The sequence below is a fragment of the Pseudopipra pipra genome, chromosome 6, assembly GCF_036250125.1.
Source record: "Pseudopipra pipra isolate bDixPip1 chromosome 6, bDixPip1.hap1, whole genome shotgun sequence".
In the NCBI taxonomy this organism is placed as follows: Eukaryota; Metazoa; Chordata; class Aves; order Passeriformes; family Pipridae; genus Pseudopipra; species Pseudopipra pipra.
In genome coordinates, this window is record NC_087554.1 from 12117796 (window position 1) to 12145452 (window position 27657).

The 27657-nt window shown below is 41.3% G+C and overlaps 1 protein-coding gene across 10 annotated transcripts in view; it reads left to right on the forward strand.

Moving 5' to 3' along the window:
- DENND2B (DENN domain containing 2B) overlaps positions 1 to 27657 on the forward strand; it is a 175519-nt gene that overhangs the window by 114612 nt on the left and 33250 nt on the right. For all 10 annotated transcript variants that reach the window (XM_064657376.1, XM_064657379.1, XM_064657382.1 and 7 more), the window contains 7 exons: positions 10355 to 10503; positions 13240 to 13455; positions 16331 to 16427; positions 17367 to 17411; positions 19690 to 19874; positions 20510 to 20619; positions 22715 to 22784. In XM_064657376.1, the coding sequence (XP_064513446.1) occupies positions 10355 to 10503; positions 13240 to 13455; positions 16331 to 16427; positions 17367 to 17411; positions 19690 to 19874; positions 20510 to 20619; positions 22715 to 22784 (872 nt within the window). The remainder of the gene's footprint in view (positions 1 to 10354; positions 10504 to 13239; positions 13456 to 16330; positions 16428 to 17366; positions 17412 to 19689; positions 19875 to 20509; positions 20620 to 22714; positions 22785 to 27657) is intronic.

A 27657-nucleotide genomic window follows, 5' to 3' on the forward strand; every position in this document is an offset into this window, starting at 1 on the left:
CAGGGTGTGGTTGGCCTTCCTTACCCTGGCATGCACTGTTGCGAGGTTATTCTGACCCCCGTGGGACTGGATTTGTCTTTCCTAAACTTCCTGAAGTTCCTGCCAAGCCATCCCTTCAGTTTGCTGATGTCACACAGCACAGAAGCCCAGCTCTCCTGTCTGTCAGCATGTCCCCTTGCCTGGTGCTCCTCAGCAGGACATCTCTCCCTGATTGGAAAGCAGAGGAGAGCTGTGGATAAGTTGTGAATTATCTGTCAGAGAATATCTTCTGAAAAGCATGTTTCATGTTAGATATCTACAAGTTACTGTGTGTGGGGTACTGAGCTCTAACTCAGACTAGTGCAGCTTCCAAGCACATAGTTGCTAGGACTGGATTCACTGTTTTTTTGCTTAATACATGGCCTTCTCAAGTAATGCTTATGTACAATAAACCTTTTTCTTTGTCCTAGTGCCCTTGCACTGTTTTCTTCTTTAATGACCAGGGCAGCAATGAACTGCTGTGCCTAGTTTATCTTACTGTGAGAGCTGACTTAAAACAAAAAAAAAGTTTTAAGGTATATTAAAACAAAAAATGATTGTGCTTTGAAATCCAGTGACATCATGAACCAGACACTTTCTTTAATTTTGTGATATTTTTGTAGACTTTAACAGATGATATACCTGCATGTTACCTTCAAGACAGATATTGGATCGGAACATAATGATCCATTCTGTGCTAATCAAGCAGCAGATGTATAAAGGGATGCACATTCCTAATATAAATCAGAGCTGTATTCCATGTGCAAGGAACCATGTGGACTTCATTCATCTTCTGTACTAGCACTAAAAGGAATGTGGCAGTCATAGTAAACTTAACATTGTTTTGCTTCTTGTGGTTTTGAATGAGCCTTTAATCAGACCAAAATTGATGTGGCTTTATGAATCCGGTTGGGGAAACCATGCTTGGCTTTCTGTGAATTCAAAAAACTATCATAGTATTAAGAGATGTCTGAGATAGTTGCTTCTGCTGTGTTTGTGGACAACAGTATTTCCTGTCATCTGTACCATACGGTTTCAGTTTTCTAGTCTGTTCCCCTAAATGCAGTTGAGATGTTTAATACTGTTATTTAAGGTCTTGTGTCTCTGAGGCATTTTTCACCTGACATCTAGAAGAAAGCACTTGTTATGATTGTTACCAAAAAAAGTTGAATGAATAACTTGAAATCATAATATTAAGTTTAATTTGAGAAAATCTAGTAAAACTAGGTAAATTATAATTTGTGAGAGAAATTGCACTCAATTTAGAAATTAAATGTTAGTGGAAGTCTTTGAAAAGGCAAGCCTTCTTACTCTCCAACTCCTCAGAGTGCTGGACACAGTAGAACAGGTGAAGATTTCCTCCAAGAGGATGCTACAGAGATGTGTAGGAAACCCACTGCTCAACTGGGCTCTGTGTGTTGCATCATAGATTGAGAATGTTTAATTTAATGTTGCAAAACTCCATTTGCCCTGTCCAAGCAAGAGCCATTTCCTCTTATAGCTGCCTGGCCCTTATTTAACACATTTTTTTTCTCTGGAAGAATGGAAGCAATTAAAATGCTTTTCCTCCCTAAAGATTTGTGTCTTAACAGGGTTTTTTGCCTCTCTGCTGTTTTCTAAGTCATAGGACTATTCAGCACATAGCCCAGGTCTGTGATTATCAGACTACTTGTTATCTGATGAACATAGTTGCTTATTGGCGCAATAGAAGGAATAGTTTGTGTCACAATGGGTTTATTTAAGACACATCTATTACTGCAGAGAGGCCTTGCACCAGTAAGATTTCCATTCTGACTGGCTCACGTGCAAGACTGGTGCCTGCTCACTAAATTGCAATGGTCAAAAAAAGTTCTTAGAACTCTGTTAACTCACGTGAGAGACAGTGCTAATACACCTCTTTTAGAGTCCCAGGAGCTCTTTTGAGTGCTCTTTAGGTGGTGTGCCAAATGCATGATAGGTGTCAGTGCCAAAACTTGCTAGAGCTGCTTGGTGGCAGGTCCCAGTGATGTGTAGACCACTAGGCCACGCGACTCTCCTTTAACCTTGCAGTTGATACAGTCTACATTTATTGTGCATTAAATGCAGGTGTGTTTTCAACTGACATTGTAGGATATACTGTGAAGGTTGGAGTCCACCAAATACCTACTGTCTGAGGAAATGCTCTTTCCAAGGAGACTTGAGCAGCTGGAATGTGAACTTGGGCAGATGGATTGGCTGTTAAAGAGACACAAATAACCTGGGCAAGAGAAGGATAGTCAGAAGTGTATGGTTCAGGCAACTGGCACAGACTCCTGTGAAAAAATCTTTCTTCTGACAATGCCAGCTTATTATGCAAAGTTAAAAGTTGAATGTTTTTATCTTAAAGGTGAGATTCAACAGTTGAATTCTAAAAGAACTCAGACCTTTGGATCTAGTGTTTTTATACTGTCTATACTGGTAGAGACCAGCTTGAAACCTTGCCTTGGAACTCAGTTCCATCTTCTCTTCATTTCTCCCTATCGCCGCGTCACAGTTTCTCTGTGGTCCATTGACAAGGATAGAGTCAGTCACACATTCTTGATGGGGATACAGACTTCTTGTCTGCTCAGAAATAAATGTACAGGGGCAGAGCTTGAGTTGTATTTGTGGCCCATCTTGGGTTGTATTTATGTCTGTTGAGAAGTAATTGATGAAGCCAGTCAGAACACTCCTCAGAAATCTGTGGAGGTATCAGTCAGCTAAGTCAGATCATTTCAGATTGACTTTAAATAAAAGTTAAATTATGTGGGAAGTCTGTCTAGAGGGGGAAAAATGAGAAAAGAAGGCAAATAACTGAAGGAGAAGCATCTGCTGACAGCTAGTATGTCTGCTTTGGCAGCTAGAGCTGAAGCAGACTAGAAAGTAAAGCAATGCCTCAAAAACATTGCTATGGAATCTCTAAAAGCAGGATGAATTTCTGAATGGAATCTTGCTGGTGGGTTCCTGTCGGGAATGTCCTGCAGTTCACTGTCCTGGGGGCAGCTGGCCCTCTTGGGGAGGGGTTCTTATGCACCTGTCTGCTCTCTGGACCTGTTCAGTGTCATGGTTAGGAGACTTTGAGCCCTTTCAATAGCTGGACACTTCTCTAGACAGATACTTTTTGCACCTTAAAGGAAGGTAGATTAACAATAGCAACTTAATCATTGTGCTTCTGTAGGGGATATAATAACTGAATCTTGTTACAATTGACACCAAAGGTGACAGAAAAGTGAAACTACATATAGACAATTGTTTAGCTGTTTTCATCTGTCACTGACTATCAATTCAGTTTGGGAGAATCAGCTTCTTGTTTACTTCTGCACTAAAACAGGACAACTAGTTCTGGGTTTGCATGGGCCTTCTTCACAGTCAGAGAGTTGAGAGAAAAATAAATTATTATAAAACCTCAAACCCATCAGGTTGGTAGTAGGCCTAGAAATGTTTGGGGGTTTTTTGTTTGCTTGCTTGGTTGTTTTTTTGTTTTGGTTTGGTTTTGAGTAAAATCATATCTTCATCATAAAATCCTGTACATCTTCTGTACAGGTTTCAGGTACTCACAAAGCAGAACATCCTTCTTTTGGTGTAGCCATTTCTCCTTGAAATTACTGAGGGTCAGGTTGTTGTTGTACATGGGCAAATACAATCTCTTCAGAGAACAGAGGAGTCTGGATCTCTGAGTGATTTCCCGTGTGTCAGAACTCATAAGACAGAGAGCAATATGTCTCAAATCAGCATTATTAAGTGGAGTGTCAGGCAGCCTAACCCAGGTGGGTACCTGAGCAGTTAAAATAGGCAGGTATGGACCTACAAGCAAGGTCCTGAGTGTGGAGGGAATGTTGGTGGCTTAACCTTCTCTGTGGAGTCCAGAACAGCACATCACTCCCTTTATCTCTTGTGGTAAGGCACCTTGTCTCTCCTAAACCACTTAGTTGTTTTGAATTCTGGTGTAAAATTGGCATAGTGCATGTCATGTAACAAAACGGGATGATTTAACTGTTTTAATGAATCCTTCACTCTGTGTGAGAAGAGCTGCAGAAACGATGACTGAGATCCAGTTGGAAGATGTTCCAGCTTGACAATGCTTTCGAATTAGAATATTTGCAAAGTTCTTCCAGTAAATGTGGGAAAAGGTTAGAAAGATAGCGGGTTGTTCTTTCAAGTGAAATCCCGCCTTCACACGCCACATTATTGCCTGTCATGCTTTTGTAGCACATTATAGTCTGTCATATTATCATCTCACATCGAAGTCATTGTACAAATCAAGGAGAAACTGAAATTGCTGGGCTGCTGTGAAGCTGAAGCAAACTTGGAGAGATTGTAACTATACCAGCAGTGCTGTTCTTCTCTGAAAACATTGTGGGTTTTCAGCCAGACCCATTCCAGCAGGTCTCTGGACAGCTGTTAGTCAAAGACAGAGCTAGGATTGATGCAAACTGATGGTACAGGCAGTGATCATGGAGTTGTATGTTCCCATCTTCTGCACCCACAGTCTGCCTGTCACAGTCTAAAAAGCACATAAGATTTTTGAAAGTGTAATAGTGGCAAATTTAATTATAGACACTGTAGGCTAATAGCAACCAGAGCACTTTAAATCAAACAGTATCCATAGGGGCCTGTCAAAGAAAAGCCAAATACTTTAGCTGATCCTGTTGACAATTGGCCTGCTGCTCTGTTGTTACATTGGGATACATGCATTCCAGTTATTTTTAATAATCATCTCATGCTCTATTTAGATCTCAGTTTTTCTCTGTGGAGTCTGTCTCATCGCTATACCATCCACTGCAGCGTCTTGTGAGAGTCTCTGTCAGCTGTATTGCCTGGTTTTCTAGTTGACAGTTTCTGTTGGCTTTATTGCATGGTTTTCTAGTCAGTGCTGCAGGCTAGTAAAACAGAGAAAAATAACCATGAGACTGCTCTGCCAAATCCTACTTTAAATTCAGAGACTGTTGAAGTCAGCAGGGTTAGGCCTCTGAAGTGCAGGCAGTTTAGGCATGCTGATGCTGTACTGTGCTAACAGTTGCTCATCAGATGTTTTTGTGCACATGACTTTGGACTGAGTGGTAAATGGGTGAATTATGAGGGTGAAATTTCTTACTAATTTATCAGCCATGCTAATTCTTTTCCCCTATGCTTCATTATGATTACAGCTCTAAGCTCTTGCAGTCCCTGCAGAGATAGCTGGGAGCTGAAAGTATCTGCAGTGTTTCTTCTGCTTATTGCAAGGCAAAGCAGAACTGGAGAAGTTCAGAAAGCACAGGCTGTTGCCTACAAAATCCATGGACCTGGACTCAAAAGGTCGATTGCGTTTTAGACTTGTCACTCTGCATGTTACCGATACTCTACTACTTTTCTGAGATCATGGTACTGAGCTGATGCACTGGGTGATAGGACTATAGGCTGGTAATGGCTTGTAACTTAGTACTATTCAGCAATAGCTTTTCAAAGCAGCTATAATGTGTTTTAGCTGTACTTTGATATTGAAATGGTTCCTCCTTCTGCAGATTCCTGAGGTAAATTCCTCAGCTGAGATGCACAGTTGCAGCTTCCCTGGTGTTGAAAGAGCTTATCTATGTACTAAAGAGCTAAGCTCAGATACTTTATGAGAGTGTAGAGATTTTGTGGTTTTCATCCATTTGATCTGAACATGCTCATAAACATCCCAGTGGCTCAGTTTTTCTCCAGCACTGGCGGTGCAAATCTACATTTGTGTAATTTTATGACTAAAATGAATGATCGATGCACACACATCGCAATGGGCCCACGTGGATTCTCACCACTGGGCAGTTCCTTGGACTTGGTGCCCAGAGATGCCAGAGGGCTGTAAGTCTGCACAGTGCTGTGCTGTTCCTTCATGCAGTGCTTGAACTCAGAGGTTCGCTCCCATTCCTTCCTCTTCAACAACGGCAAAAGCAGAATTCCCCAAACACCCTTTTCTCTGCTTGCTTCCTCCTTGCCCAGTGTATTTTATTTTCTGCAAGGGTTTGTGTTTTTGTGGACCAAATGAGTTGGGCTTTATGCACAACTGAACAGAGGTCATGGGCAGAGGGCAGAAAAGGTAGTTCAAGGATCTGTAGGTGCCATCAGAGGGATTATGTGTGGAAAGGAGTTGGTGTGACATCTTGTGTCTGTTGTTACAGAAACAATATAAAAGGTTGCCCCATGCATCAGAGGTTCTTACAGACTGCTCACTTGGGTGTTTCTACTTGTCTGTTATTCAGTCCTGATTCTGCTTATCTGGGCCTCTTTTCCTATGCATTTATTGCCACTATTTCCAGCCCCTTGCCTAGGGAGCAATATGTTCTGCTTTTTCCCAATTCTCTTCTTGGATGTCAGCTGAAGCTTTCATCTCCCACTCTATTATAATATAAAAATATATTAATTGCCCTATATTTTCTGCACGTGCTCTGTTATGCAGGAAATACACATTTTGTCATCTGTGAGGTGATAACTCTAACTCAGCTGTGCAACTCAGGGGCCAGGGCTTTCTGTGTAGCCAGGAGGAAAGGTAGTAGGCTCTTAGCTTGGGCACTCAGCATCACCCTCTGGATTCAGTATCTCCTCTGTGAACATTGGCTCCTGATTTAGGCATCCAAGTTAACATAAGTTGATGAGCCCTTTCCCTTACTGTGTACCTGCTGTTTGCTGCTTCTTGCTTCCTGGCAGTGCAAAAGGCTGGAGTTATAAATCAGCCCTTGGTGAATCACTTAATTCCTCTGATAATTGTTTCTCTCGTCTAGAAAGAAATGATGCATTTCCCTGCTTTCTGCCATTTATAGAGAAGCATCTGCCTGCTGCTTTTTTTTCCCTCCTCAGCTTTACTTTTCACTCCTTTCTCAGCGTGAGACAGGCTTGCTGAGTCTGCCTCTGCTTCCCATTTGCCACGTGTGGAGGCTGAGCAGAGGAACATTGTGTGCTGCCTCAGGATTCAGTGGGGCTGACAGAGTGAGGAACTGCAACCACTGGAGGAAACTCATTGATGCTTAAGCTCAAGGCACTGCATTCCTCAGGACTTTTAAAAATATCACTGCTTGTTTTATCTTTTTTTTTTTATTATTTTATTTTTCTTTCTTTTATTTCCACGGTGGACCACTCATTAAATTGTCTGTGAGATCTTCTGAAGATAAATGTCGTGTAGATAAATGCCCTGTGTTAACTCAGCAGTTTGGTACGTAGAATTCAAGAGAATGGGAAACTTGAAAGAAAATGCTTATAAAGGGAACTGATCTGGGAGTAGGGATGGTGATTAGAGACAGTATTTGCCAAAGACTAACTGTTAGTAACCATATGCATTCTGGGGATCTGATTCAGCTTTCTTTGAAGTCAGTGATTATCTGCTGTTGTCATGTGTGGCTGTAGGATCAGCCTTATTAAGAATAGCCTGGCCTCTATACTGCGTAATGCTTCTCCTTTTGTCTTCCGATAGAGACATCCATATGGCAGGAACAAAGACGTTTCCTTGCTCTTTCATTGTAAATATGTTTTTCTTTTGCAGCAAGTCCAAATGAATGCCAAAGCACTGCAGCTTGCAAACATTCCCTGCCTGGGTTTTGGGACTAGAGAAGTGGTTGTGCTGAGGAGAAATGCAGAGATGAAAGCAGAAGACATAGACAAATAAACTGTCTCTTCTAGTTCACTGCTTGAACCAAATATTTCATTCAAATGTCAAATCAGCAAAAACAGGTTGTTTCTGATTGATTGCATTATTTCATCATCAGAGATTTAGTGTGGAAGGAGATTATTCCTTAAAAAAAAAGGCAAAAAATAACGGTGAGATGTATTTGGTCTCAAGGCTTTATTTCAAAGTGAAAAAAAATCCACAAACACTCTGAAATAGTTTGGTTTTTAAGCAAATGAGAAAAAGAATGGAAACAAGACTTCTTGAACAGCAAACCAGTTGCTGAAGAAGCTCTCACAGCTCTAGGGGAAAGGGTTAAAATCCCTGTGGTGTCTCCTCTGACCTTCCCATTACACTGAAGAGGAATTTGGCCCAAGCTTTCTCTTGGTAGAGAATCTGACTCAGAAAAGCAGCCTCTGCTCATGGTGCCTTGCTCCTCCCTCTTCTCTCATCCAAGTCTTCTCTGGGCCCATTTCTATACTTAGTATTTCAGGTCAACATTAGTTATGTTGAGTTTAACTGGGTTCGAGCAATTCTGTTTTACATTGTGTCTTGGAAAGAGAATCCCCTTAGAATTTACAAATGCTTTACATTGTAAAAAAGTTTTCTTTTCACTGATGGGCTTGTTTCTTCTCAGAAGTTTGGATACTCTGCAGACGAATACAATAACATTTGTTTTCACAGGGAAGTGCATGTTTGAGCACTGTCTCATGCAGCCGGGTATTTTGAAATCTGTTAATCCATTCCAGTATTTCATGACCTATACATGACTTGGGCTTACAAGAAATTTTATTATGGTAGTACAGCCCAATTAGCTGTGAGTAAGTAACAGCATTTTGCAAATTTGACTATTTATCATTGTTATGATTATCATATCTAGAGCTCTAGAGTTTACAAATAACAGAATTAGTGTGCAATATCTATTTTTCTTCCCACAGAAGGAATCAATCAATTCCATAGCCACCCCAGGACATTTGTAGCTTTACACTTTTTTTTAGGAATACTTGTTGGTTAAGATCTATTCTGTTCATAGCAATTATCAAAAGGTCTTCCTTCATGTAACCCATGCACCTGAAGGTGTTCTTTCCACGTGGCACATGGATTGGCTACAATGACAGTGCAGCTTCTGGAATCAGACTCCCTCTGGATGAAATAATAAGCTGTGATTGCAACTTCAGACATTCTTCAAGAGCAGCGGTGATTCAGACTTCTAATTAAAACAAAGCTAAAACATTCATTCTTGTGCTTTTATTTGACTAAAAATCTCATTATGATGCATTACTGAAGCAAAACTGTATTTTTACTTTTACTGTGATATGTGAATTTGTTCAGCAAAAGTTCCTGCAGTGGTAATTGATGAATCAAGCAGTCTCATGTTTCCAGGCTCAACAATTAAGTAGAAAGCACAAACTGCTTTTATTTTCTTTTGTAAAATAAAGAAATGTAATATTCTGTCTAGAATAAAATAGCTGGTAGTCACACAGACTGAGTGTTAACCCAGGCCTTGCTCTCACTGAAAACACCTATGACTCAGCTGTCAACCCTTTAAATGCTGTGAATATTTTCTGTAACAGTGGGAATAATAAACCATGCTACAGCTTTCTGTCCTCAATTCTTAATTGACATAGTATGCAGTAAAATCTGAATTTCTTATATTAAATAGCTTGTACTGTAATATAGATTGTATTAAAAACATGGAGTTTAGAGTCATCTATAGATATAAAACTGAAAGCAAGTAGGTTTAAAAGCTTTGAACTTCCTGCATGTTTCAAGTTTCTGTAAATTCAAGCCTTGAATTTGAGTAGATCACTATTTTTGGAGATGATTTTCTGTTTAAGATGGTTAAAATGATGTTACTTAGTTCAGTGAGAGGTTTGCTAAGTTCAGGAGTTGTGAGAAGATGGTGGATATTGGATCTCAAATCTGGACTGTAAATTTCGGTTCTGATTTTCAAATGCTAAAAATTCAAAGATTGCTGTCTGCTTTTTGATGTGTTTTTCATTTATGTCATATGTAGTCATTAACTGTTCAAGCCTCTATCCATTACTAGCAGGATGAGTTTCCTTCCGGGATATTGGAATTTTATGTAACTTGAAACAAATAGCTGCCTAACTGGAAGACATAATATGTTTTAAAGAACACTTTGAGGATGCAGTATGGTTGGGACAGAAATTCCTCCCCTTTTGTGCTTTCAGTCTTCTCTCTTGGCACTGCTGAGCCAAAATGTTTATTCTTTCTTTGCCTTCCCTCAGGAGAAGAGAAAAATGAAGGTAGCATCAAATAAGAGCTGTCTTCTTGTTTGTAAGGGTGGTATGTTGAGAATGGTTATTTATTGGTCTTCGTTTCACCCTGTGAGTGGTTGTTACAGATTTATAAAATCTACTGATACACTTTAAAATAGTTAAGTGCCTTAGCTTTTATATTTCAATAAATTTTCCACAGCTGCGGATGCTCAGAACCACGTCTTGTGAAATCTTTGTATTTTATTTAAAAAAAAAAAAGGCAGTAAAAAAAATCCAAAGAAACTTGTCAACCGCATAGCCAAGTTCTCTTCCAAATACTTCCAGCTGCAGCTAGAGGGATGAGTCATGCTGAAAGCTGAGGAGCTTTTTCTAAAAGCCTTTCACTTGGTTCACATGATTTTACTTTTTTTTATTTTTTTTTTCTAATTTTACATTCCTGTCTGTTTTTCTTTCCTTAAAAAAAACCAACCCAAATGTGAAGGCGAGTCACCCAAGGAAAACCCGTACGAGGATGTGGAGCTGAAAGGCCGTCACGCGGGCCGAAAATCCCATCAGCTCTCTGAGAATTCCCTAGATTCTTTGCACAGGATGTGGACGCCGCAGAACAGGAAATACACATCACCTCCCCAGGTAACAGCCTGTCTTTCTGTGCTTGAAGCTCATTTAAAGCTTTTGCAAGGAAATCAGTCGTGGCATAGGAGGAAGAGCAGCCGTACTGGATGATAAAGGGTATCTGGAAAGAGTGCGACCGAACGCACGAGTCGGTGCTGGGAACGCTCTTGGCAGCTGTAGCTCAGCTTCCCAGGGCTGCAGGAGCTGATGGCTCTTTGTGCTGGCTGTGGCCTCAGGATTTCAGTCAGATTCCTTCCACTGGTTGGTTGTGAGTTAAATCTGGACCTAAATTATTTGTATGGCTGCACCTCTTAGTGAATTGCCTCCGCATTTGCTGCTGTGATTTTAAGCAGGGGCAGGAGGGGAAAAGTCAGCTGCTAATTTTGCCTGTGTGTTGTTAGTGAGGCCTCTTGTGACTTTGCTCTTGTGAAGTACGTAGTGTGGCATGTTTTACTGTAAAATGGAGAATGCCAAGTATGTCCCCCCAATAAATAAACGAATAATAAAATAATCAGAAAAACCTGAGTGTCTGCATTTAACGAGGCTGTATAAGTTGTGTTTACAGCAAAAGATGAAAGATGAGGAACTCTGCAGACTTTCTATTTTGTGGTGAATTTTCCAAAGCAAGTCTGTTTTTTGTGAACACTATGAAATGCCGGGTTGCTTTGTTGTTATGGGATCATTGTGTTCATAAGAAAAAATATGATTCTCATCATATACTTAATTTTGAGATTCAAAACACCACTTAAAGGAACTTCACTGTGCACTGAATCAACAGAAAATTTGCAGTTGAACAAAACGTCACAACAATTTACATTTTGTCTTATAAGGAGACCTAAACCAAAACTGAATACATTTTCTTTTACTCATTTTGTGTGCATGGGAGCATCACAGTCCAAGAGACAAAAGAAGTACCACCAGGATTCTTAGTGTGCATCCTAGCACATCTCTTGTAAAACAGCAGTGTTTTCAGCAAAGCTACTGGAAAAGGAACAAGTGGAAGGTAGTAATCAGACAGAATAAGGAGAAACAGAAACTGCAGTCACAAAGATAACCTCATACTGAGAGACTTATGCTGCAAAACAATTATTTCTGGCTGTGTGCATATTAATAGGAACTGTTTAGCATCTAGAGGATCTAGGAGGGTGTAGGGTAGGAACCCTATAGGACCATAGCAAGATACTTTCCAATGTTCTCTGTTTGACACAGGGTGACCAAAGAATATACAGATTTAAACAGCTTCTGTAAAGTTGTTCAGTAAATAAATACTCTCTGGTATCTTTGCAACAGGGCTGTTCTTATTCTGGGAGCTTGTTTTTGAAATGCTGCCTGGAGTTCCCTGCCAGGAGTCAGTCCTGCCATAACTGCACTGTCATTGTGCTGATATTTAAAATGAAAAGGCACTAAGAGAGGGTCAGCTATGGGCCTGGGTAATTCTCCAGTGACCAGAAATAGAAAAGTCTGAATTTCCTGAAGAATGGTAGATTTGGCAACGATTTATCACCCAGTTTTTCCATCATAACAACAAAGCTGGCTTAGCAACATGACTTTTCAGTCATGGATGATGATAAACATGACGAAGGAAAGCAGAAGGTCATCAGGCTTCCAATAATCACCTCAAAAAAAATTCCTTTCATTAAAGTATAGACTGTTGTAGATTTTCTGTGGTAAGCAGGGACCTCAGAAACACTGATTTTTGAATCCCACTGTGTCTTCTCCCTTCCCATTTTTTATTTTCAGTTTTTGAAGTCATCATATGTAAAAGGAATGTTTTATGATGACATTGTATTTGTGATGCAAAACACACCCACACAGAAACCCCTGTGCTTAATCCCAGATTGCATGGCACTGTAATCAGTAAGCCCTCCAAGTAGGAAAAAATGGGACATTTATTACTTCAGATTTATAACTTGTAATACTGCTGATATAATATTAGCAAATGCCAATTGACAGACATTTGACATAATAGTACTTTTTCCTGGATGTGCTGGTTAAGCTTCTTTACAGCGTTTGTGTTTGGGAGGAGAAGGCAGGGACCCAGCTTTGCCAGCCTGCTGGTTAACCTTCCTGAGAGCTGGGCAGAGCTGTTTGAAGGACTGCTTCAAAAGAGACCTAGTTTTTTAAAGATAGATGTTACTTGGTGCTTAATCCTGTCAGTGAAATTTTCCCCTCCCCCTCCAATGCTAACAGTTTTGTGTTTCAAAGGGAATTCTTTGGGAATGCAGGACAAAGCTATAACAGCACCTCTGCACATTAGCAGATATTAAAATTTCTTAACATCATGAAAATACATCAAGTTTGATTTTTTTTTTACTTTTTCTTTTGTTTTTCCTAGGATAAAATAGCATGAATTTGCTATTTTTTTATTGCTATTACGTTGAATTAATATTACACTGAATTGGATAAATGCTCTTGATCTTCACTCCTGCAAGTGAAAGAGATGGGCCAGGCCCACTGGGTCAGTGCTCTGATGTCAGCCAAGCCTATAAGTCAGATTTTTAAGGCTCATAGAGTTGATGTGATGTGGGTGCAGGGAAATGCAGCAGAGCCAAAGGTACTGCTGTTTTCTTTGTCTTAGATATTGACCCCTGACGCTTCATCATGATCTTAAACCCTCTCTTCACACATGTCCCGCAGAGCAGTGGCTCACCTGGCAGGATGTCCTTGTGTAGCCACCACTCACTCACAGAGAGCTGCCTCTTCTCTCAGTGTTGCTGAGGAGGGGAAGAGCTCAAACTGTTCTTGTTCCTGCAGCTGCCCTCGAAGCCCAGCAGCCAGTCTATGCGCGTCGGGAACTGGTCAGAAAGGAAGAGCCACCGCTTACCACGGCTGCCCAAGCGGCACAGCCACGATGACATGCTGCTGCTGGCTCAGCTTGGCATCCCCTCCTCCCCTTCCAGCCTCAATGAGGACAGCCTGAGCACAGCAAGCGAGCTGCTGTCTACACGGCGAGCCAGGAGGATCCCAAAGGTATTGGCAGTGTGATGAGGCTAATGCTGAGGACAGGCCACCTGTCTTCAAGAGCTCGCAAGTTTCTACCCAGCCTTTACCCATCACTGAAAGCTCTTTTTGTATCCTAAAGGAACATTCAGATCAAAACAGAAACAGTAATTCTCAGGAGCCCAGCCGTACTCCTTTGAGTTAAATTCTGCTTTCCACACTCTTGTTTAAGCTCTGTGAACCAGAGCATTGTTGTGGACACAGCTTTGTGATTTTGAATGGGTGATGGCCAGGAAGTTATTATTTATAATATGCAGCAGCATCTGAAGTGGTATTTCCTCATCATTTGTTTCCTGGTCTCAGGAAAATAATGATTATTGGCCTAATATGTTTCCCTTCATTTACTCATAACCTACCCCATCCTGATAACCATGTTGTCTTCATGGATTTGAAGTAAAACTTAATTTTTCATTTCTCAAGGAGTTTTCCAATTCAAAATATAATGTGAAAAAAAAAAACAACCCAAGCCACAAGATGACAACCAAAAAAACTCAACAAACCTTTTCTTGTACAATAGCAACAGAGAGGGGGAGAACTGCTAATCTACTTAATTTTGGCTTGAGAACAAAGTTGATTTTTACTCTGTATACAACTCTTTCCTGTTCTTATTAGAAAGAATATTTTAAAGCACATGGCTGTAAATACTGTGAATAGAAGGACATTTTTATGTTTCTGTCAATTAGTCAGAAATTCTGTTTAAGGAGGAAATTACATCTTTAATATTAACTATATTTTTACTTTCTTGGATTTTATTGTTTTACTGCACAAATGAACATAGATCTGTGGAGGACGTTACATTGTAACTTACAGAGTTACTTGTTTTTGAGTAAAACTTTGCCAGTTTGGCTGTTGGTTTTGTACCCAATTTTTTTTTTTATTGATGAGACAGGTATTCTCCTTATGTGAAATTATGTTTTCAGCATATGAATGTTCATAGTTTTATCATAAATCTTGTGACAATTTCTATTGTTTTATCGCTGTAACTCTAAGAATCTCATGTTGCTGGAGAATATCAGGTTTTTTTACTGAGAAAATATTAGTTATTAGAGGGAAAAATTCAAACCTGCGAAATTCCTGTTCTGTACCACCCCCAGTGATGCTTCATGAAGCAATACTCAAGTCCTTTAAACATCTGGGCTCTCCTCAGCAGAGTGCAGGCATTTACCCTTGATGAAGTAGCTCAAGCAGACTAAGTGCCAAGCAGCACTGCAAGGGGAGTGAAAAATCCCAGCAAGGTCCTCCACTCCTGGTTCCTGATGCCTTTTGTAGTGGTTTCCTGCAGGAGTTTCTGGGCTGGTGCACATGCAGGAGCTGGGCAAGGTTTTATCCTGCTGGCTCTGCCACAGGATTCCCAGTGGGAAGAACCAGGCATGCGGCTGCAAGCAGAGAATCATAAAATCAACCGGGTTGGAAAAGATCTCCAAGATCAAGTCTAACCCTTGATCCAACACCGCTGTGGTTACTAGACCATGGCACTAAGTGCCACATCCAGTCTCATCTTAAAAACCTCCAGGGACAGTGAATCAAGTTCAGCAGAGCTTTGCTGGTGGGTTGCACATGGTTCAGCCAGCACCCAGAGGCAAAATCCCTGATCCTGATTCAAGTGGGAGAACAAGTGAGGATTTCAACACTTCAGTATGTTCTGGGCTGGACACTCTTCTGTTGGAGGGGTTGCACGAGGTTTTGTAGCTCTGTTACTAGCTCTGTTACTGGCCTTCTGCTCTGTCTAGGGCAAATTAGTTTATCTCTCACTGAGTTTCTCTCTCTCTGCAAGGTGAGGTGAAACAGTTTTTGCAAAATGTATTATAGTGCTATGACTAAAACTGCTATGGAATAAAATATATTATTCCTCACTCATAAGACATTATGAAGATTAATTGCATATTATGACATATTTATGACTCTCCAGAAGTCACAATAGTCTGTTTAATTCTGAATTCTTAGTAATCCCAACCTCTTATTGAAGGCACTAAACACAAGTTATCTCATTAATATTTTCCATCATCTCAGATTTTTTTTGGCAGACAGTTATTTTCTGCATTAGCCCTCCTGAGGAAAGTCACAATGATTACCAGGACTTAAAATTCTGGCTAGTGGTGGATAAAGCCAGCTAAAAACAGCACTAGTAGCTAACTTCAAAATACTTTTGTAGATAAGGATAAGATTGGAGACAGTATATATAGCACCTGTGAAGTGAAGTAAGTACAGGGTAAGCTGGAAAGGGGAAGAAGTCCATATGGGCCAGACCCTCAGCTGATACCATGTATTTTCAAAGCAGCTGGTTCACTCTGTACCTGAAAAAGCTTAAAAAAGTTAGACCCAACTCCTTGTGCTTATTTGAACACATGAAAATCTCAGTTCAGAGAGGTGCTGGTACACCTTACTCTTGTATTCAAAATCTGAATATGATCTTCAGGTCTATGAGTGTTTGGCAAAGTTGGATAAGGCTAATAGATTACTATTATTTAGAAGATGCAAGGGAAGAGAGAAATAATAGCTCAGAGGAATGAGGTGGTAGAGGACGACAGCTACCTTTGAATCCTCAGGCTCATTGCTTTTATTGCAAATGTCTATGGCATTTTTGAAAATGGTATTTAGATTTCTGAGTTATTTAATTGTTTTAAAAAATATCCCCATAGGTAAAGAAGTGAGATTGAAAATAACTTATTCATACAAACGGGATTCAAAATAAGAGAAATAAAAATGCACTTTGAAATGGTAAAGGCCTTGGAGGTTCAGCTGGCATATCATCCATGGTTAAATTGTTTGTTTGGATAGCTTAATTAAAAGTCTCCTGGCAGAAAAGCGTTTAGTCTTACTGAGTCCTCATTTTCCTGTTTTGCAGCTTGTCCAAAGAATCAATTCAATCTACAGTGCAAAAAGAGGAAAAAAACGACTGAAGAAACTTTCTATGTCCAATATTGAGACAGCATCCCTACGAGGTATGATACAAGTGTTATGGTTCAGTGAATCCATTGGAATGTTTCTGGATTAACAGATTCTCTTCTTTTCTTCACACCTCCCCTGGACTCTACTTTGTTTAGAACTTTCTTCCATGAACAACAATAACTTTCTCTCTGCTAGAGGAGAAAATGAGGATGAGCTAAAAATAAACAAGATTCTCAGTATTGTCTCTCCTATTAATCCCATGATCACTAGACTTATCAAGCTTCTTTAGTTCACTTTTCAAGTCACTTGCATCTGTAAGTTTTGTCCAAAATTCACAGTTTTGACCTTGTAATTCTTTCATGCTTCTTCCTGGCACTCACAATGTGCTTCAGACTGCTTCTGGAAAAACAGGGGCCAAAAAGAAATTCAGGCCATATTTGTAGTAAGAGTACAATAGAGTTTTAATACAAGTACCCCTCAGAAATACATCTTGTCATATGGCTATGTTAAACTGCTTCACAGTTTTGCCTGTTAACTCTAACTCGGTTTGTTGAGTTCTGGTGATTGAAGATGTTGCCCAGAAAGCCAGAGCTGATAAGGCTTACTTTGACTTCTCAAGTGCTCCATAACTTTCTTTTTTCCAAAAAAATTTAAGTCTGAAAATGGTAGTGAAAGGGTTAAGATCCATTTTCTAAATGGAATATTCACTTTTGCAGCTGAGCATAGATGGGTGTTCAGTGCAAACAGTTGCTGTAAGGGAGAATGAATTTTGCACTTTCATCAAAATGAAGCTCTTATTCTCAAGCAAAATTGGAATTGAATCCAAGGAAAACACCATCTAAGGAGTCATTCAAACTGTTTATTTCAAGATATTTTAAGCCTGAGGAGAAGTGCATGTGTGGATCACAAGGCTCAGAGATGTTTCACCACTCAGTAAACTGAGTTTGTTTGCTTTGGTTTTGCATTAACTGATCCCTCTATGTCCTCTGCAGATGAGAACAGCGAGAGTGAGAGTGACTCAGATGACAGGTTTAAAGGTAAGGGATCAGCCTTCAATAACTTCTAGTCAGACCCTGTCACAGACCTTACCAATGTACATCCTTCTGACACTGCACGTTGTTTCTGCCCATGGTCTATATTTTCTTCCCTGAGCTATGCTAACTCCATTACTGCAGAGCTCACAAAAGTTCCAACACAGGAGCATGAACGTGGAAAGCAAGTACAAAATGAACTGTGAGGATCTAACAAGGATTTGGCAACTGTGTCATATGATGAAAAACAGGGCCTTTGATAGGTTTGCTTTGTTAGCCACTTCACAGATGCTGATCTATTCCAGACTGACTACTGGGTGCAGACTTAGAGGGATGAGACTGGATAAAGATGCTTTCTTCTTATTCATATGCTGCTTTCAGTGTTTGCTGCAAGCTGCTGTTGGAGGCAGGAATTTGGGTATGATCCAGCATAGTGGTTCTTACACTCTTTTATAACTGCAGTCTCCAAATTGCAGAAATTCCTTTATCAGTGCACAGCACCTGCACAAACTCTGCCTGAACCAGGCCAGTAAATTAGTCCTTCCTTTTCAAGAGTTCTGATACAGAAAGAGACCTATGAAAAGGTTGAAGGCAGCAACAACAGATTTTATTACTAAAAACCCATAATGTTGTGTGTAAATGAGAGGGGGAAAAAACCCCAAGAGTGTGGATCTGTTGTTATAAGATAAGGGGCAAGCATTCATGTTTATCCACTGCAGATGTCACCTGCTTACTGTTCATGCAGCAAAACTTTCTGGAAAACATTGTCTTAGGGAAACAAGTTTGTTCCAGATAAGTGGTGGTAAGAACACCCAAAACAGGCTGTATGCAACATTTTGGGGTTGTGTGGAAAAAGATTCATTGCTCCTTTGTCTACCTGTACTAGCCCAAAAGCACTTTCAGTTCTGTTTCTTTTTGTGTCAAAAAATATAGGGGTTGCTTGTTCTCATAGCCCATGGAGGAAGAAAGGCAGGGCTTGGCCTCTCTTGTGTTATTGGGAGGATATTCTGATTTCACTGGAAACAGGGAGGTTTTCCCCCCATTGTGGTGGAACAGAGGATTTTCATTCTGGTGTCTCACTTAACCAACTGTTCCTGAGTGATCTTATATTTACATTGATGCTCTCAGGACATCCTCAGCCAAAGACACAGTTGTCATGTGTAGCGTGACAGGATTCACTGGGTCCCTATCTAGTGGGGTGGGCTCTTTGGTTTCACCTCTTGCAGATGTGAAGCGCTGGCTGGCAGAGTGGGGCTGTCTCAGGGCAGGACCAGGCAGGTTATTCCTTGGGATTTAGCTTCCCTAGTTGTGCAGTCACACCAAGCGCTTTATCAAAATAATTCTTCATTTTTGTGTTGAACCAGTTGTAGGACAGCTGGTCATCAAGAGGTTTCCCTTTCTTTCTGGCAATTAATTATGGATGTGATCAAGAGCTTATGACATCTTATTTTCCTACCACGAGGGATAGTTTGCCTTTTGCAAACTGTGGGCAAAGACAGTGATAGGACGAAGACAGTGATAGCACAAAAACATGTGCTGCTAACAGTTTGATTGCCATTGCACAGAGATCCTGGTGTGAAGAGGTGGGGCAGAGCATGCAGGAAACTGGTTTTACTGAGCTGTTTTCACTTTTTGGTCTACCAGAACTGGTAATGATGTTACTGGCTAGTGCACCATAGATCTCTAGTGACAAGTCACTTGACGAAGGCATATCTTTGAGGTCTGGATGTGACCATCAATCTAAGATTGCCCCTTAATTGAATTGGCACTAGCAAAGCAATCCATGGGAGGCAATTGGCACATCTTTCCTTTTCTTCCTGTCCCCTTTCCCTGGATATTGTTCCATGGTTCATAGCAAAAAGCTGTGTTACATAGAGGCAGGGCACAGAGCTCTTTTTCACCAATGTAAGCTAGATCCAAATCAGGCCTGAGATGTGAAACCCTCGAGGCCCCAGTGCATTTGCACACCCACATGAGGGTTTATAATCTAGTCTTATGTGTGAAGGGAAAACAGACCTTTGGCAGGGTAACAGTTATGAACTGCAAATTATTTCAGTGACTTAGTGTTGCATCACTTGAGTACTTGGAGAGAGTTTTGATTTATGGATGTAATTAGTAAGGGAGAGTACAGAAGGTTTGCTTTTGAAAGGAGAACATGCTTGGAATAATACTCTGGCAAATTGAAAGTCCTTTGTGAATGGCTGTGGCTTACACACATACATTACAGTCTCAGGTAATGATCTACCTCTTTTTTAATTCCCCCTTTTTTTTTTTTTTATGCCAGCTCATACCCAGCGTCTTGTGCACATCCAGTCAATGCTGAAGAGGGCTCCAAGTTATCGAACCCTGGAACTGGAGCTGATTGAATGGCAGGAACGGGAGTTATTTGAGTATTTTGTGGTAGTGTCACTGAAAAAGAAGCCCTCTAAAAACACTTACCTCCCAGAAGTGACATATCAGTTTCCCAAGGTAAAAGAAAGATTCTTACATACAGTGCATTCTAAGATCAGTGAAGTGAATAAGTGGAAAAATGAATACAAATCTAATTTTCAAATGGAGCTTTCAATTATTCCAAAGCAATATGTTACAAAGTGAAGGGCATAGAGAAGGTAACTGAAAGCTTTCCCTGTTTTCAGATTTATCTTTTCCAAGGCTGGAGAGTTTGGCCCGATGGCAGATACTTTAAAGACTGTGTTTAAATTCAGTTTCTAAATATTTCACTTTTAACTCATTTTGGCTATATTAGGATTCATTCCAAAACTCGCTGAAGTCAGTGGAAAGATTTTTTTCTGATCTCTGGAATTTCTCTTGTGCTCTTGCAGCAGAAAGGTATTTGAGTTAAGGCTGTGCTTTAAGTGGCCATTGTGCAACAAGGGAATTTCAGGCAATTAAGAAAAAAAAATTAAAAAACCCAGCAGTGATTATTTCTTTTGTACTGGCCTCTATAAACCTGTCCTGGAGTCATGCCTTACTCTGCCAAGGACAAATAAAGAACAATCTGATGCGCCCTTGCTCTCAGAGCTAATTAGTAGCTCTGCCCCCTGAGCAGTGCTGTGCAGCCAGGACTGCGGGGGCCGACTGAGCCTCACTTTTCTCCCCTGCAGCTGGAAAGACCGACCAAGCAAATGCGTGAAGCAGAGGAGCGTCTCAAAGCCATCCCTCAGTTCTGCTTCCCTGATGCCAAGGACTGGCTCCCTGTCTCTGAGTACAACAGGTAACCACCCCGGTGCTCCTCTGCCACACGGCACTGACGGAGAGCATCTGGAGCAGCCACAGCCTCTGCCATGCCCAATTAAGGAAGCAGCAGTTTGAGCCTTGGCCACTTCATGATCAAGCAGCTGTATTTCATTTTTCTTTCTTTTGAAGTTCCGTGCTCTTTTTCTTGCCTGTTCTGCCTGCCTCACAGGCCTGTGTGGCTGAGGGGAAGAGGCTTGAAGGTTCCTCTGAGTGCTAAACTCAAAAGCATAAATGGAAGTATTTAAAATTAATCTTAAAAAAGGACAGGGCCCTGCCCACCACCTGCCCCAGTCATTTACCTCAGAGTGCTTGTTTAGCATTGCAGGACACTCTTCATTTGTCCCAAAACACTGCTGTCTGAGAACTTTTTTTGGAGCTGAGCTCTATGCCAAGAGAGGAGCCCTATCTTCCTTCCAGAGCATAGGAATGACAGAGAAGGGCAAGGGAAGGGAGAGCCAGGATTGAATTTTCTTTTACATTCAAAAATAACCTCAAAAATGTATAATTTTTTTTCCCCCTGCATTGGTATGTCAGAACCTGTTGATTCAAAAGTGCAGAAGTAACAGGATCGGCAGAGGGTGTAGAATAATGGAATGGTTTGGATTGGAAGGGACATTTAAAGGTCATCTGGTCCAGCCTTTCTGCCATGACTAGGGACATCTTGAACTAAATAGGCTGCTGAGAGCCCCACCCAGCTTTACCTTAAAAGTTTCTAGGAATTAGGCATCTACAACTCCTCTAGACAATCTGTTCCAGTGTTTTACCACCCTCATTGTAAAATATTTCTTCCTTTTATCTTGTCTGAATCTCCTTGCCTTTGGTTGAAAACCATAACGCCTTGTCCTATTGCTACAGGCCCTATGGGTCTGTTCCCATCTTTCTTAGAAGCCCCTTTTATTAAGCATTGAAAGGCCACAATAAGGTCTCTCCAGAGCCTTCTCCAGTGTAAACAACACCAATCTCTCAGCCTGTCCTTGTAGGTATTCCATTGCTTTGATAATTTTGTGTTCCTCCTCTGGATCTGCTCCAACAGGTCCATGTCTTTATTGCACTGAGGATTCCAGATCTGGATGCAGTACTCCAGGTGGTCTCTGTTCAGAGTGTGTCTAGAGGGATTTTCCATGGTGACAAGGAAGTAGCATTCACCTGCAGGAATTATTGTAGCCAAGAATATGTATGGAACTTTTTATAGGCTTCTGTATGGCACATGTAACATAATCCTGTTGTATTCTGTGTTCCTTGGCTGCATTATTCAGTACATGGAAGCACCTGCACAACGAGTTATTGAAAACTCTGACAAGGAGAAGCAGACAACTGTGTGGGTGACATTGGCATGGGGAGCCCACAGCCCTGCTTGTACTTCATGTCTCCTCTTCTGCTGCTGTTCCCTTTCATGAGACCATGTTTGTGAAACAAGATATCTCTCCCATATACAGCTATAATTATATAAACCCTGACATTCCAGCACAAAGAAGTGTTTTATATAACGCCATTTAAAATTTGCAAAGCAGTCAGGAATGTGCCTCAGCCCAGGCACAAATTCACAGACCCATCCCTTTACCTGTTCTATAATTATAGCCTCAAACTGTTGTTTTACTGCTCTGTCACAAATGCTACTTATCCTAGACAGAGATATAAAATGAGCTGGATTTTGGAAATCTATGTTGTTTCTGGATTAGAAAATGATTTCTCTACTCTTAGAGAATATTTAGGGTTCTCCCTTAAAGAGCAAAGCTCAGTCCAAAGACAGGATCTATCTAAATGTAAAGGAGCGTTTCAATAGTGCCCTCAAAATCTGATTCTTGTGTTCCTTCTGCAGTACAAAGGGATGCCATGTTCCTGAATTCAGCACCCATCTCTTCTACTAATAAGACACCTAGGTTATTTTGAGCCCTGCAGATATTTTTGCTCTACTGCTGAGGGAGTTTTTCCCACAGAGTGTGTCCTAATAAAGGGCAGAGAGAGAGAAGACCCCCCAGTGGGTAGAATCTCTCACTGGATAAGGCATTTATCCCTTTTTAAGCTATGCTGTAGTTCTGACAGTAAGATCTGGGCAATTTACTTTCTTCTAGTGAGACCTTCTCTTTCATGCTGACTGGGGAAGATGGGAGCCGACGGTTTGGCTATTGCAGGAGGCTGTTGGTAAGTACATCACCTTCACCTCAAAATGCAGAATTCTGTTAAACAGTATCTCCAAACTGTACTCTGAACTTTGAGGATGTCTCTCATGGTTTAAAAAAGAAATGAGGATTTTCTCACTCTGAAATCTGGAAATGTGAGGAGCTATCAAGTAAAGTAAGAATTTGTAATGGCTGTTTTGATCAAATAGATCCCCAGGCTTGTAGGAAATTCCTAAGAATGTGTAAGCGCTTACTTTATAAATTCTTTTTATTGTGCACTTTCAAGCAAAATCAGAAATACTACAACACTGCAAACAAAGGCAAGCCTGGTATTTCTAAACATTTGTGAGTAGTGTTTATCTCTTGGGCAGATGCTCACATCTCCAAAGGACTCTGCCAGCACTGCCTAACCAATCTGCAGCAGGCCTGTGATGTAGGTAAATAACCCACCCTGGTGAGTAGGAGGGCAGCAGTGGTGGACAGCACACTCCCATCACCCTTTGCTCAGGATCATGAAACCAAAGCTGGTGCCAGCAGTGGGAAGTCTAGTTTCTGAGGCTCCTTTTCTGTCCTTGTGACCAGGGCTGGTCAATGGGTGGGGTGGGGACCTGACTCAGCCTACCCATCACCAGAAAAATCACTGGACAATTGATAAACTGAGGACATGGCAGTGTGTGTGTCAGGGGGAGGAAACGGCACAAAGGCTTGCAAAGTGTATTGAGGCTGTTGAAGCACAGTGCAAACAAAGAATTTTGGTGTCCGTCCTGTAGACCTGACTGGATGGCAGCAAAGCATAAAGCAGTTGGTTGTTCCTGTGCTGGCCTGTGCTCATCACCTCCTGGATAGGTTTGGAGCTGTTTTTGAGTGACTGGTGGGGAGCTATGGCTCCTGTACTGTTCATATGACAGTTGCCTACACTTGCTTGGAAAGCTTATATGAATATTGGATGCTGCAGGAGTCTTTGGTTTACTCTTTGTGCAAAATAAATGTCTACAGCAGGTTTATAAATAGGTCCACCGTATCTAAGAGGAAGGGACACTGGCACTTTGCCCTCCCTTCTCCTTCTGGCACAATTTCCCATCTTTTCAGGCATGGAACACCTGCCTTCAGTAGCTTTCAGTGGCTTCTAGTTGACAGAGCAACTCGCTGTCACTAGAACAGCACCCTCCATCCTGCAGTTCTGCCTGTGCCTGACCCTGCTCTTACCCTGCTCTCTGTCCATGGCAAAGATCCTTGTCATGCAAACAGCAGATGCTCTGTCTGGGAGGTATTGCTGTGTGTGGTTCCTCTATTTGTAAGAAGTTTCATTTAAACTAACATAACAGAAAACTTGTTTATCAATTCTGGGGGTGGTATTTGCCATAGGTAGTGTCACAGAGACTCACTCTGTATAGCACAATATGTCGAAGTGGGCCACAACAAGGTTTATATGTGGGCAGGAAAGGTCACTGAAGGCTTGTGTTGCAGTAAATCAAGGGCTGGTCAGGAGGAGACTCAGGGATAAACAACGGAAGAACCTAGAAGGTATCCTTGCTGGTGTAAATAAGCAGAACAAGATGCAGGACAACAGTACAATTCAATGATGGTTTTATGAGCTGTCATATAAGAGGATAATAAGGTATATTTGGAAAAAAAAACAACAAAAGCTCAGAAAATTTTGCCTAGAAATATATCAGAGAATGTTTTCACTCTACCGGGTGAAGGTGGTTTAAGACTTTTATCTTTCTGAGAATATTAGCAAATTTGTAATCGTGCACAGAGCTTACATTTTTGAAATGCAAAATAGTTGATCCTGGACTAGGTTGAGATTGAAATAATCAGCCACAATGAAAAAGATTTATACACAGGAATGTTGGATCAGTTTGTCAATGACACATTAGCATAGGCTTTTTCTAGTCACTTAAGGCTCAGTGAAATTCACCCTACGTTAAAGACAGCATAGAAGTAGAACACTGACTTTCAGCTGGTGCTAAAGATAGGTTAGCACAATAGGAAATACCAGCAACAGAATTAAATCAGTAGTACACACTTTTATGCAATGGTATTTTGAGACAGCATTGGATATTACTTTTATTCTCCATTGGGTGTGACAAAAATCAATCAACCAGAAGCCAAAAAAAAAAAAAAAAGGAAAATAAGTACTGTCTTGGTATATCTATCTAATAATTCTAAAGCTAGCTGTAAATCAGATCTGCTGCTCTCACCCTGGGAGATCACTTAATTCAGAATTTTTAATCTGGATTCCAAAACCTGGCATATAGAATCTGACATATGTCACCTCACTGGTACACCCTACCCAGCAGAGGAAAGAAAGGAGTGATAACAGTGCCCTTTCTGGGGCAAATCCTGCTATGCTTTCTGAGAGCAAAACTGGCACGGTCTAGTGCTTGGAAAGAAAGAGGATTTTGGAAGCTGTGGAGAAAACACGTCAGCATTTCCTCTATCTGGGGAGATTGCAAAAGTAGCAGAGATCTACTGTTATTTGGATTCTGCAACCTCTTTCTGTCCTGCTGGGAGAAACAGTGGAGCTGGGGTTGTTACCTGAAGTGCCTTCTCCATAGGGCCCAGCTGTGCTCACATACTGTAACAATGAAGTGTAACATGATGAAACAGCCTCACTGATGTATTCCTCAGTGTGATCTGTTTGCAGACATGTGCATACTTTCTGATTTTATATATGCAAATACAGAGTTTGTACAGGCAACAAGGAGTAGGTAAATCCCACAGGCACTCTTTATATGCCAGAGGCACATTTTTTCCAGTTTCCTGAGCAGTTTTTGGAAGCTTATGTCAGGGCGGCTCTGATGTCCAGGAGGCCACAGCATCTCCTTCAATTAGTCCCATTCCTGACTTGCAAGTTCTGTCAAATGCAATAACTATAATTTGGGAACTACATGCAGTTTTTAGCAGACATTATGTAAGAGAAAGGTGGGGCCACACTGTGTAATATAGAACCATACGAAAACCCTAAATTTCTTATAAACTGTTCCACTTCAAGCCAAGCCAACTGCTGTGAGGCTAATTCCTCAGAAAATGTTCCCCAGCTGTCCTGGGGAAGGCTCTTGTAATACCCAGCGAGAGGTGTCTCACACCTTCTGGAGCACTCGGCAGCCTCGTCAGCAGGCTCCATGGTTGGCTGGGCCAGCCAGCCTGATCCTGTGAGGGTGGCTATCTGTGTCTTCTGCAGAGTCTGGTGTGCAGATTCCTTTCTTTAGGAAACAATTGCGTCTTATCAGCCTTGTTCTCCTTTGGCATCTTGTAATGTGAACAAACTGCTCCACTTCTTCTTTTTTGCTTTCAGATCTCAAATTCTTTCAGACCTTTTTTTTTTTTTGGTTTTGGGGTGTGTGTGCTAAAACCCTGCCAAAACTACCCCAAGGGATACAGTGACAATTATGTTTTGTTTGTACTACAAATCCTGTACAGTATCCTCTTTAAATGTATTTATGTTGTTTCATTTTGGAACAGGATTAGGATGGAATGTAACCTATTGTACCACAGCAGACGATCTGCACTTCCATAGATAGCGTGAAGTTTCCCAGTTACGTCTTGATACCTCCAAGGCAATCGTGCAACAGCTTTTCTAGTGAATGCACATCAGCAACAAAGATGATTTTGACACCCTTGCAGGGACTGTTTCATCTTACCCCTCTCTTCCCTCACATAAAATTTGCTTCTCCACTACTTTTGTAGGCTAAGACAAGCCAGCCCCAAGGGTCAATGGAGGAGCAGATGCCTTAATGTGAAGTGTGTACCTCAAAACATGAAAACCAGCTGTTAGGTGGGACTAGTTCAGGCTGCATTTGCTGGGGTCAGGAAAAGGGAGTTTGTTCTCCTGTCAGCCCCAGGAGAAGGGGAGTTGTGAAAACAACTTTTGTTGGATGCAAAATGTTTATGGGGCTGAATAAAGCTAACTGGAAAACGTTTTCTTCTCCTTGCCTTCTTCTCTCCATCCTGCCCTCCCCCAAACACCTTTGACAGCCCTGTGCCCATTGGGTGCTCTGGCATTCACAGTTTATGTTTCACAAATAACAAGAAGACTTTAAGAGGAGCTTTTGGATTTAAAACACCCACAGTTTTCTCATGGTCTGAATTTGGCTTGTCCCTAACAAGGAATCAAGAGCTGCCATAGAAACTGGCTTGTGACTGACTATTCATTTTGGACTCCCAGTGTTTTTGAATTGTTCTGATTCCTGACACCGTTAAAGCACATCTTTGTTTCTGGATATGCTGCCTAGCACATGTGCTTTGCAAAAGCTGCTTCCTTCAGACAACTCAGCTGCTGCAGTGCATTTTTGATGGTCCTTTTTCACCTGGCCTTGAGGCACTCTTACTGCTTCCTCCTATTTTCTGAATAATGCTCTCTGGGGAATTATTTAGAAAATCATGGGGAAGAAATCCTGTCCCATTCTGGGGGGAAAGGAGCACAGTCCTGGAGTTTCAGGTTGATGCTGCGCTCCTGCTTCTTAGAGATGGCAGGTAGGTTTGTGGTGGATCTTCCTCTTTCTTGCCGTTTGGTAGTTCTGGTTTTGCTGCTTTTTCTCTCCGCACAGTTAATCTTCAGGAGATGGAAGAAGCTGAGGGAAGTGCAGGAGGCAAAATGTTGTGTTTGGGCCCTGCTGCTTTGGTTCCTCTGATGTCAACATGCTAGCATTTCCCAGTTATTTCTAGGGTTGTGAAACCAGAAGCTTTCCTGATGCTCCATGACCTCCTCAATATCTCATAAATCCCAAAACCCTGGGTTATGTGCCTGAATGGCTGGTGAGTGTGCCCACTGCAGGGACAACCTGCCTTGCTTTGATAGCAGGCACGTGCAGTGTGCGAGAGACTCTCAGTGCTATGCCAGACTGGGATAATCTCTGGAGGCTCCTCTAGATTTCAAGCACACAGGCAGA